Source organism: Engystomops pustulosus, chromosome 3 (assembly GCF_040894005.1).
Source record: "Engystomops pustulosus chromosome 3, aEngPut4.maternal, whole genome shotgun sequence".
Taxonomy (NCBI): domain Eukaryota; kingdom Metazoa; phylum Chordata; class Amphibia; order Anura; family Leptodactylidae; genus Engystomops; species Engystomops pustulosus.
In genome coordinates, this window is record NC_092413.1 from 110,222,454 (window position 1) to 110,235,384 (window position 12,931).

Consider the following 12,931-nt stretch of genomic DNA (forward strand, 5'->3'; position numbering starts at 1 on the left):
GACTTTGTTTGCCCAAGCAAGCCAGGTGTAGAACTGTGTGACACCGCTGTGCCCTGCACACGTGGTATGATGGAGCAGCACTTAGACTTGTGGAGGCTGAGGTGGAGTGGAGAAGGAGGAGGCGGAGGCGCACACTGGTGCAGGAGCAGCATTTTGACAATGTGGAGGAGAAAGTGGCGTGTCTTGTCAAAGTTGTTGGTGTGGCTGGGCTTGAAGCACATTCACCCAGTGGGCCGTAAAGGACATGTACTGGCTCTGACCGTAGTTACAGCTCCACATGTCTGCGCTGCCGTGCACCTTGGAAGAAACCGTTAAGCTCAAGGACTGGCCCACCTTCTGTTCTACATATTTGTGAAGGGCTGGCACTGCCTTTTTGGAAAACAAATTGCGGCTTGGAACTCTCCAACTCGGTTCATCACAAGCCATAAGTTCTCTAAAGGGCGCAGAGTCCACGACTTGGAAATGGAGGGACTGCAGTACCAAAAACTTGGACAAGAGCACGGTCAGCTTCTGCACCTTAGGGTGGCTGGACACATACAGTTGTCTCTTTGTAATCACCTCTTGCAACGACTGCTGGCGCAATGTGTAGCAAGCAGCAGGAGCATCTGGACCGTGAGATTATGTCCAACAGACCAACAGCTCCCTTTGGTGCTGGAGCCTTAACTGGCTGAAATGGCACGGGTGTCACTAGGTGCTGCTGCTGTGGCGGCAGGATGGACCTCCACAACTGTTCCACGTTTCTCCCAGGCCATTGGATGGTGACGCTGCATGTGTTGACGAAGGGCCGTGATGCCAAAGTTAGCTCCCTGGCCACGCTTCACTTTCTGCCCACAGATTCTACATGTCTCAACAAAAAACTGCCACACGCTGAGGTGGTGATTTTACTGCCAACACTCTGCACTGAGTGACTACTAATGCCGCTGCCTCGCTGCCATTTGGCTCCCATCCTCGCACGGCTGCCACCCTGCTGACTCACGGCCACAGTAAGGCCATGCTGCCTGCTCCGCTGCCTGATGCGCAAGCTGACACTCTCTTCGGCCGACGATGAAGAATCCCTTCCCAATTTGCTTTTCTCTGTCACTGCTATTCTCCTCAACAGTGTCAGTATGCAAAGCCTGCCTACTGCACGAAGCAGCGGATGTCTGCCTAACCTCTTTACTGCCAAGCAGCTGCTGACTGTCCTCAAACACTTCGTCCTCGCTGTATAGTGGCGCTGAGCCCAGACCAGCTAGTAGCTCTCTGGCTGAAAGAAATGAACAGGACAGAGGCTGGCTTAGGACAGGTGAGGGCCGCTGACCTGCTCCAGGGGACGTCACAGCAGATGAAAACGGCAATTCTGGCCTCACAGTCACCCCTACTGCGACGTCCCCTTACTGTGCTGTGACCTCTGCCTGCTCCACCTGCCACCTTTCTGTCTGACATAGTGGTTAATCAAATACCAGCGAAAATAACTCTATAAACTATGTGGATTTGACACGTATTTCTTCTCTCAACTTTAGCAACACAAAAGTATTGGAATTTGCGTTCTCCAGATACCCCACAACAGACACCCTGTAATTGGAGCGAAAAGCACTGTATAAACTATGTGGATTTGACACGTATTTTCTTGACTATGAAGATTTCTTCATAGTCACTTCAGTAACAAAAAAGAACTGCTGCTGTGATCACACGGGCTTTGCTTCATAGTGCTAATATGGGCTCAGAAGTACAGGCACCTCATGGCGTGCTAACTATGCATATGTCATGATAGACTTTACCTGTATGTCATGGTGTACTAAGGTTAAAGGTGTTTACTGTGAAAAAACAAATGGCTTCCAAACGAAATAAAGAAAAACATTATATCTTCATAAAAAAAAATACCTTCTTCCTGGACAAAATATTTCTCTCTGCTGCAGGAGGTAATGTTCCCCCTGGCTCTCCTCACTATTTTGTTCCCACCTCATACATGTTATGAGCTAGCTGTGTAAATGTTGGGATAGGAATGCTACCTTTACTGACATGGAAAGGAAAGGGAGCATTTACAGTGTAAGACAAGCCCTTTCATTATATTCACACATAGAAATCTGTTTGAGTCTACAACCTCCTTCTTAATGTATATTTGTTTGTTTTTTTGTCAATGTGTCTGTTTTACAGTGATAAATGACAATAAGACAGTAGATAAAGGTGATAAAGTACAATATCACAATATCGCTTCTACGGTAATAATGTACATCACACTATTTAAACATTGTATATGCTCATGCATATTGGAAGATGATAGCAACAACAAAATGACCCAGATTTATGAGATAACATATTTATTATGTCATTAGAAGGAACTAGTCACCACTGATCAGATATTTACATATAGCGATTCTTTATGTACTCTCTGTATGTAAACATATCATCTTTCCCCAGTGGCTGCATGATACCTCTGCCTGCCTGGATATGAGCATGGAATATGTCCAGGGACTTCCTGTCGACCTTGGGTGGCGTCACTTCATAAATGTTATCCTGAGAGAAGGAAGATATGCAGCTCCTGTGGTAAAAACAACACATACAGTTTACACTTACAGAATGATGCAGTACACAGATCTTTTTGTGCAATGCTCTGCGTAATGTTTCAGTCAATTTAATGTCCACAAAGCTTTTTTCAATCCTACAAATGAATTAAAATTGCATGTTCAATACTGTCTGTCTACATAATAGATGTATTCTAAAATATGAAAACACCTAAAATAATGAAAAAATAGCAATGGGGCAGCACTGTGAAAGAAAGGGTATAGTCCTAAGGGTCGGTACAAGCAGGGCCGTCATCATGGGGGGTCCTATGGAACTTCTGATTTCCCCCACAGCACAGTAAAAACACATGTATATTATATATTATACATATATATATATATATATATATATATATATACCGTATATATATCCATGTCTTCCCAGCTTGCCTAGAGGGGGGCTCTCTGGACGTGGGTGCGTGCTGTGTACACTGTGTGGTCTTGTGCTGGGCCTATGTGTACACTGGGTGGTCTTGTGCTGGGCCTATGTGTACACTGGGTGGTCGCGTGCTGGGGCTATGTGTGCACTGGGTGGTCGCGTACTGGGGCTATGTGTGCACTGGGTGGTCGCGTGCTGGGGCTATGTGTGCACTGGGTGGTCGCGTGCTGGGGCTATGTGTGCACTGGGTGGTCGCGTGCTGGGGCTATGTGTGCACTGGGTGGTCGCGTGCTGGGGCTATGTGTGCACTGGGTGGTCGCGTGCTGGGGCTATGTGTGCACTGGGTGGTCGCGTGCTGGGGCTATGTGTGCACTGGGTGGTCGCGTGCTGGGGCTATGTGTGCACTGGGTGGTCGCGTGCTGGGGCTATGTGTGCACTGGGTGGTCGCGTGCTGGGGCTATGTGTGCACTGGGTGGTCGCGTGCTTGGGCTATGTGTGCACTGGGTGGTCGCGTGCTGGGGCAATGTGTGCACTGGGTGGTCGCGTGCTGGGGCTATGTGTGCACTGGGTGGTCGCGTGCTGGGGCTATGTGTGCACTGGGTGGTCGCGTGCTGGGGCTATGTGTGCACTGGGTGGTCGCGTGCTGGGGCTATGTGTGCACTGGGTGGTCGCGTGCTGGGGCTATGTGTGCACTGGGTGGTCGCGTGCTGGGGCTATGTGTGCACTGGGTGGTCGCGTGCTGGGGCTATGTGTGCACTGGGTGGTCGCGTGCTGGGGCTATGTGTGCACTGGGTGGTCGCGTGCTGGGGCTATGTGTGCACTGGGTGGTCGCGTGCTGGGGCTATGTGTGCACTGGGTGGTCGCGTGCTGGGGCTATGTGTGCACTGGGTGGTCGCGTGCTGGGGCTATGTGTGCACTGGGTGGTCGCGTGCTGGGGCTATGTGTGCACTGGGTGGTCGCGCGCTGGGGCTATGTGTACACTGGGCGGTCACGTGCTGGGACTATGTGTACACTGGGCGGTCACATGCTGGGACTATGTGTACACTGGGCCGTCGCGTGCTGGGGCTATGTGTGCACTGGATGGTCACGTGCTGGGGCTGTGTGCACTGGGTGGTCACGTGCTGGGGCTGTGTGCACTAGGTGGTCACGTGCTGGGGCTGTGTGCACTAGGTTGTCACGTGCTGGGGCTGTGTGCACTAGGTGGTCACGTGCTGGGACTATGTGTGCACTGTGTGGTTGCGTGTCGGGGTTATGTGGGCACTGGGTGGTCACATGCTGGGGCTATGTCTGCACTGGGTGGTCGCTTGCTGGGCTACTATGTGTACACTGGGTGGTCGCATGCTGGGGCTATGTGTGTCCGGGGTGGTCGTGTGCTGGGGCTATGTGTGCATGGGGTGGTCACGTGCTGAGGCTATATTTACAAAGGGTGGTTGCGTGCTAAGGCTATGTTTACACAGGGTGGTCGCGTGCTGGGGCTATGTGTACACTGGGTGGTCGAGTGCAGTAGAGTAAGGTCCTATCAAAAGAGTCTAGTTTGTCATGGCTTAAAAATGTTTTGGTTAAAAAAAAATTGTGTATACAATATTATGTATGAATGTGGGAATGGACACTGGTGGGGGGCCCACAAAATTCTTTCAGTCAGGGGCCCCAAAATTCCTAGTGGCTGCCCTGGGTACAAGCCTCAGAGCTATCTACACAGTTAGTTTCAACCTTAAAGAAAAAAACACAGAAGTAGTACCCCTTTATTATGTATCAATTTATTCACCCATAGATCAAAGTACAGATAACATTCTAGCTCCCCAATTGATCCATTTTATCAATTATACAGTTACAAGGCAGGCATATATACCCTTGCACAATATGACAATGTGACATAATATTGATTAAACACAATTATACAAAAGAATGTATATTGCAAAATTAACCTATAGTGTTAATGCTTTCTTCAAATATTAAAAAATATCATGTTTCTATAACGTGCATAAAGCAGTCCTCAGGAGCCACTAGCAGCTTGTTAGCAAACACACAATGCATGTATGTCTGTGTTGCTATGTAACCAGAACAGAGACCAGTCATTAGTATTTATCAGCCTGTCGCATAAGGACCAGTTAACCAATGTATCTTGTTACCATGGAAACAGGCATTAATGCTGTCAGAGTCATTGCATGAATTCAGGATCATTGCTGGAGTAGGTACAAATAACAAACTGGCCCAGCTCCAAGCCCATAATCCATTAAAAAGGTTGGCCTTTTTTATAATTGATATTATTTGTGTAATGCAAAGTTATAGAATTTTCCAATATACTTTCTGTATCAATACCTCATGGTTTTCATCCATCGTCATCTAGTCACAGCCATGAACCTGTAGCAAGACACCCCAGGCTTAGAGAAAGACAACCTAGTAACTAGCGGTAATGATCCAGAGTGGATGTCCGCAAGTTCACATCCCACAGATTCCAAATTTGGTTTCTGTGCTATGGTGAGGCAGATTTTTTTTAAATGACATCTACCACCAGGATGAAGGACTGTATGCAAATGAGCCTGAGGGGCTCCAGACTCCATAGATGTCAATGGAGCCTGGAGGCCCTCAGGCTCATTTGCATACAGTCTTTCATCCTGGTGGTAGATGTCCTTCAAGTTCTTATTTTCATAAGACTTCATAAATCTAACAGTGGAACAAACAAACTTGTACTTTGATCAATTTTTGGCTAAACACCCTGAATCGCTTTATGTTCATGATGACATGTGGAAGCCTACTGACCAGGCATAAATGCTGACATTTTGGGGCCTTCTTTTGAACATGGGCCTTGTAAAAAATTGGCTAATCCTTGGTGTTATCTAAGGGGAGATTAAAATTCAGATAATATATTACTAGCAATATAGGACCCAAATATAGACTGAAAATGTATATGGTCTACGAAAGTAGCAGTGGCTTTACCTAACATTTTCAGGTACATGAGGGCAAAATTAACCCTCCCAAATGTCCTCCCAAACTTAAAGGGGTATTACCACAAAGACAAGTTTCTTAACCCCTCACAGACATTTGACCTAATAGTACTGCATCGCAGGAGGTGTGTTCCCGCAAAATGCTGAACGGAGCCGGCGCCAGAAGCTGAGGGTGTCAGCTATACACTCAACGGCCACTTTATTAGGTACACCTGTCCAACTGCTCGTTAACACTTAATTTCTAATCAGCCAATCACATGGCGGCAACACAGTGCATTTAGGCATGTAGACATGGTCAAGACAATCTCCTGCAGTTCAAACCGAGCATCAGTATGGAGAAGAAAGGTGATTTGAGTGCCTTTGAACGTGGCATAGTTGTTGGTGCCAGAAGGGCTGGTCTGAGTATTTCAGAAACTGCTGATCTACTGGGATTTTCACTCACAACCATCTCTAGGGTTTACAGAGAATGGTCAGAAAAAGAAAAAACATCCAGTGAGCGGCAGTTCTGTGGGCGGAAATGCCTTGTTGATGCCAGAGGTCAGAGGAGAATGGGCAGACTGGTTCGAGCTGATAGAAAGGCAACAATGACTCAAATCGCCACCCATTACAACCAAGGTAGGCAGAAGAGCATCTCTGAACGCACAGTATGTCGAACTTTGAGGCAGATGGGCTACAGCAGCAGAATACCACACCGGGTGCCACTCTTTTCAGCTAAGAACAGGAAACTGAGGCTACAATTTGCACAAGCTCATCAAAATTGGATAGTAGAAGATTGGAAAAACGTTGCCTGGTCTGATGAGTCTCGATTTATGCTGCGACATTCGGATGGTAGGGTCAGAATTTGGCGTCAACAACATGAAAGCATGGATCCATCCTGCCTTGTATCAACGGTTCAGGCTGGTGGTGGTGTTGTCATGGTGTGGGGAATATTTTCTTGGCACTCTTTGGGCCCCTTGGTACCAATTGAGCATCGTTGCAACGCCACAGCCTAACTGAGTATTGTTGCTGACCATGTCCATCCCTTTATGACCACAATGTACCCAACATCTGATGGCTACTTTCAGCAGGATAATGCGCCATGTCATAAAGCTGGAATCATCTCAGACTGGTTTCTTGAACATGACAATGAGTTCACTGTACTCAAATGGCCTCCACAGTCACCAGATCTCAATCCAATAGAGCATCTTTGGGATGTGGTGGAACGGGAGATTCGCATCATGGATATGCAGCCGACAAATCTGCGGCAACTGTGTGATGCCATCATGTCAATATGGACCAAAATCTCTGAGGAATGCTTCCAGCAACTTGTTGAATCTATGCCACAAAGAATTGAGGCAGTTCTGAAGGCAAAGGGGGGACCAACCCGTTACTAGCATGGTGTACCTAATAAAGTGGCCGGTGAGTGTATATTATAGCCGACACCTGCCTCTAACACCCGAGATCGGAGATTGCATGTTAGGGGCATTAAAAGTGAATCGGACACCCCCGCGGCGCTTAACGGGGGGGGGGGGGTGACTGCTGCTCCGATCGTAGCCCCGGGACTGCCAGTGCCCGGGGCTGCCCGATCCTCTTCCGGGAGCCGGGTCCTGCCTTCTGCCTATTACACAGTGTAATACATCTGTATTACACTGTGTAAGGTGAAGAAGAGCTTGAACAAGCGATCAGTGGATCGCTTGTTCAAGCTTCCCTGTAATGGTAAATTTAAAAAAGTTAAAAACATTAAATAAAAACATTTTTTAATAAAAAAGAATTAATTAAATAAAGTTAAAGTCCCCTAAACACAAATATTCCCTATACACATGGAATAATGTGAAAAAACCACCAAATCGCCAAAACCCCCCACATATCTGGTATTGCTGCGTACGTAACAATCCGTACAATAACACAGAAACATTGGACCCGCTTGGTGAACACCGTAAAAACAAAACCCGAAAAACTCGCCAAAAATTTACATTTTTCATAAAATCTCTACACAAAAATGTTCTAAAAAGTGATCAAAAAAAGGTTATGTGCACCAAATGGTACCACTGAAAAGAACAACTCAACAAGTAAAAAATAAGCCCTAAACTAGCTCTGTCAACCAAAAAATATTAAAGTTACGTCTCCGAAAAGATGGCGGTGCAAAAACAAATGAGATTTCCTCTATATTAGTTTTTATCCAGTAAAATTGTAAAAATAAATGAAAACCTATATAAATGAGGTATCACCGTAATCGTAGTGACCTATAGAATAAAGATAATATAGTATTTTTAGTGTACGATGTACGACCCCCAAAAAATACAAAAAGTAAACCAAAATTGACAATTTTCTTTTCACCCATACATTTAAGAGTTAATAAAATCTCATCAATAAGCTAATGACCCAATAAAATTAAGTATTTGTAAAGTGCATCTCATGTCGCAAAAAATAAGCCCTTATATGTCCAAATTGCCAAAAAACTGAAGATTGTATAGCCAATAAAAAGTGACAATGCATAATTTGCTCTGAATGGCACAGCTTCCATTCGATGCCCTGGCGTGTGCCCATACAGCAGGTTACCACCACATATGTTGGATTGTTATACGCGGGAGGGATTGGGTATCATTTTTGTGGAGCGTTTTGGTATTTTATCCACTGAGAATTTGTACATTTTTTGAAAAACACATTAATTAAGCCAAAAAAATTTTCCTTTCAAAATTGCATCCGATTTTGTTTTAACCCCTGTAAAACAATTAAAGGGTTAACAAACTTCATAAAAGTTGCTTTACGTACGTTGAGGGTGTAGTTTCTATAATGGGGTAATTTATGGGGTTTTACATCTATTTAGGCATCTCAAAGTGATTCGAAACCTGAGCAGGTCCCTTAATAGCAGGATTTTGCGTTTTTTATGAAAATGTGAAAAATCGCACCTAACGTTCAAAGTCCCATAACATCCTACAAAAATAAGAGTATGCATAAAAAACCATGTCCATATAAAGTAGACATTCGGTGAATGTTAGTTATTAAGTATTTTTGCGGTTATGACTATGTATGGAAAAAGTAGAACATTTTGAAGTTCGAAAATCAAGAATTTGTCCAAATTTTCACCAAATATCTGATTTTCTCATAAATAAATGCAAAACATACCACGAAAATTTTTCAACTAACATGAAGTACAAAGTGTCACGAGAAAACAATTTTAAAATCACTTAGATATCTTAAAGTGTTTCAAAGTTATAACCATTTATAGTGACACAGAGCAGATTTGAAAAAATGGGTCGTGTCAGGAAGGTGAAAAGTGGCTTCGGCGTTAAGGAGTTAAATGTACTCAGGATAACAAAATAACACATTCTCAAATTCACTGTTATTAACAAAAATACAGCATTTTACAGATAGAATTCCAACCTGTCTCTATCAATCCTGGTGTATACAATTTTGGTTACCCCTGGATCTTCTGAGTTTAGCGTCAGCAGACATCTTGTTCTTCTGACACTGTGCTGAGCTTCTCTCTGCCCCTTTCCCCCACCCTTGCATTCCAGGACGAGCTCACACACACATACACGGACTTCCTGTCGGAGCTACGTGAGGAAAGTTAAGCTACAGACAGATAAGATATTTATCCAGGGGAGGGGGGTAGAGCAGATCTGTCAGTATGTGTTATTGGTGAGATATAGCAGAGCTGTGAAGGTAGAGTAATGTGTAATATGCATCTGAGGGATCTCATCATATCTGATCTGTATTTTTCCATGTGTCAGATACCAGTGAATGTTCAGAAGCTAAATAGTGTATATAAACCTGTGACCTGATAATCTAAGCACATTGCCAGCACACAGCATCTCAGAGTACACAGGTATCTTAATGTGTCTTCTTAGAGAGTCACTGTGGAATTTTACACTGACCATCACTCAGTCATAGGAAGTTTTGTAACTAGGAGAGGCAGGGGCCCAGAGCAGGCTTCCCATTTAAAAAAAAATATTAATTTTTGCATACTCACACATGCAAGTTACAATTACACATTTATACAAAAAATACAGTGCCATATACAAACATACAACATATATGAACAGGGTTGGACTCTGATAACACAACCATACCCTTTCACGGTAATAAGCATAAAAATAAACAATTCCAGAAAGGAGGTCATGCATAATAAATAAAAAAATTACTACAGTCTAGATCTATGAATAAGTGCCACTGGTTTATTATGCTTGATTTTTAGGATGGATTTTCTTTAATATCAAAAACTATTTACAGAGTTTAACATGCAGTGTCTAGCTTTCTGACAGACAAGGCATGTAAAAAGTCCCATTAGTGACCATATCGCCAGTTTTCCCCCCAGTTCACTTTGGCTGTCATGGGGACATCCCACCGTATTTACTGTAGATCCCACCGCCAGATATACTAAGAGGCAGGGGTGAATACGCCATCCTTCTTAATATCAGCCCAATATCTTTTAGGGGCCTTTTAGTTATCATAAAATGTAAACAAAAATACTTCATAAAGGGAACCTGACATCAGGAGTCCTTTTTCTGGCTCTTGAATGTCCCCATAGAGAAAAGTGTATCCAAGAGTTTTTATAGTAAAATTGGCTTTTTTCCGAAAAAAAGGTACGTTTAAAATAAAGTTTACCTTTCTGTGTGCTATGTCCCTATTCTGACGGGAAAGGCCAGTTAGGAGTGGGGCAGACATGAATGACGTACTGAGGGGGAAAGCGACGGGGGAAGGAGATATGGGGGACATGAGAGTTTTTTTTACATTTTCAAATTAATGCATCAAGGTTGGGGCGGGGGGAGGGGGGCTCTCCTCACTGGCCACTGGCTAGGGACACAGTCCTACATTCAGAAAGGTAAACTTTGATCTAACTTTTTTTTAAAGAAAAAGTCAGTTTTACTATAAAAACACTTGGTAATGTGTGCACTATTCTTTATGGGGACGAGGGGAGCCAGAAAAATGGCTCCATTTAAACTTCAGTGAAATGACTTTAAATGCAGGGGTTTAAAAAAAAGCATAAGTAACTATACATAGTATAGCCATTTTAAACTAGTACAAAACTAAGAGGAAAACATTATGTATTTAAATGTGGTAACTTCCATGTATTCCGTATATTTTAGCATTGTAACAATATATATCTAATCTGTACCTATTCATTAACCACAACTTTGACATCACTGTCCAAGTCTGTCTGCTTCAGGATAATGAAACCATCGTTAATATTCATATTTAGTATTAATGGCACTGCTTTTTGTAAAGTGTAATTTCTGTTGTAATGGCAGGAAGCTTTCCTTTTACTGTAATATCAAGTAGCCTAATAACAGCACTATGCGAATAAAAGTATAATTTCACACATTGGTGAAAGGAAATTACATAATCCTGCTCAAACTTTACTTAACACAAAGCAAAATATAATCTTATCTTGTCCTGTTTTTTATATGTACGGTATGTTTCACCAGATATACAAAAGAAAAGTAGCATAAGGTTTATGGGAAAACTTTTTGAATACTTATGTCTTCACAATTATTTGAACTTAAAATACTTTTACCCCACCTTTTTCTCAATACTTCTATGCTACCAGTTCCTTCCTCTGAAAATGCTCATATGTCACTGGCAACTAAACTAAATCATTCCATCATGATAGGCTTCGAGGAAGACACCATTTTGGAGATGCTCTGTAAGAGCCCTTGCAGAACAATCATCAGAGTTTCATGAGTTTTGTCAGTAAAAGCAAAAATGGAGGACTTTTCATAATATTTCCATCAGTTATAAGCCAGATTTTGTTCAGTGTTTCACATGCAAGTTTAAGTTTTTAATGTATTTTTCACATGGGTCATAAAAAAACTGATAAATGTGGATGTTTTCTACAGCACTGGATCGGTGAAAACTGCATCGCACTTGCATTGTGTAAGAGTTGTTTGTTTTTTGAAGCACATGAAACGGTAACTTTCAGGAGAAATTGACCTTATATAATTAGCATCTTAATAACTTTCAGATCCAAACAACATTTCATTATATTTTGTTATACTACTAAACAAAAGGATGACAAATAATTAAAACTATTTTAGAAACATTTTACTTTCTTTACTACTTATTTACAAAAGGTAAATCAAGCACTGCCATAGCAAGGTTGCCGGACCACCCTTCCAATGAACTGACTAGTGCAGCAACTAATGATTCTGAGACTTTGAAGCAGAAGATACCATGCACAGGGCCTTCATAGCTTGCTCTGGTCCATTGTTCCCAAGTTTATGATGACAATGTTTAGCATATAAACTGTTGTTTAGTATCTTGGTCATGTAGCTTGACTTACTGATCTATCGATGGTAGAGTTGCACAATGCATCTAAAGCTTAATACTTGTTTGATACTATCCTACTCAGAACGCTTCAATACCAGGATTCTTTTATTTTTGGTACTGAATGAATTCTGCTGTTGTACAAACTCTTAGTAGCTGTTTGTAGGAGATTCCTCAAAGAAGACATCAGGCAGGGAATCCTTTGTATAGATGTGTCGGATCGACAAATCAGGTTAGCGGCAGAGCAGGAGCCAGGTCATCAGGGAGATACCTTACCTGTCCATATATGGAATTTCTACATCCCCCAGGACTTCACCAAACACACGGTCTCTTAGTTATTTCAAGTTATTAAATAATTATTATTTTTTTGCCAAAACAGGGATTTAAACTCACAACCTGCACTCTCTACCTGCCATAGAGATACAGCACCTCTATCAATTAGACCAGGGGTCAGGATCCTTTTTGGCTGAGAGAGCCATAAGCTTCACATATTTTAAAAAATTCTGCAAGAGCCATACAATACGTTTAAAGGGACACTGACAGAACAATCGCTCCAGCAGTCATCAGTGCAGCAAGGAGTGTTCCTCCCTGCTGTAATAAGCCCCAACTGGACCGAAACAATGGTAATTTGCTGTAAAATAAAAAAAATAGATAATTTACAATCGATCTTGCGATGCATGACATCTCATCCAGCACTCTGGAAGCTTCCAGTCATGGACATTAAAAACAAGAAGCCATTCTTCCCACCTGATGACGAGAGAGTGCCAGCTTTCAGGCATGTGCAGAAGAAAGATCTTCTAAATAATCTAAGCGGATTTCTG

At 43.0% G+C, this 12,931-nt stretch overlaps 1 protein-coding gene across 5 annotated transcripts in view; it reads right to left on the minus strand.

Moving 5' to 3' along the window:
• Nucleotides 1-2,280: 2,280 nt before the first annotated feature.
• Nucleotides 2,281-12,931, minus strand: part of FIG4 (FIG4 phosphoinositide 5-phosphatase) — a 279,940-nt gene continuing 269,289 nt past the window's right edge. For all 5 annotated transcript variants that reach the window (XM_072141804.1, XM_072141806.1, XM_072141807.1 and 2 more), the window contains exon 24: nucleotides 2,281-2,518. In XM_072141804.1, coding sequence (XP_071997905.1) covers nucleotides 2,341-2,518 — 178 coding nt within the window. In that variant the 3' untranslated portion in view covers nucleotides 2,281-2,340. The remainder of the gene's footprint in view (nucleotides 2,519-12,931) is intronic.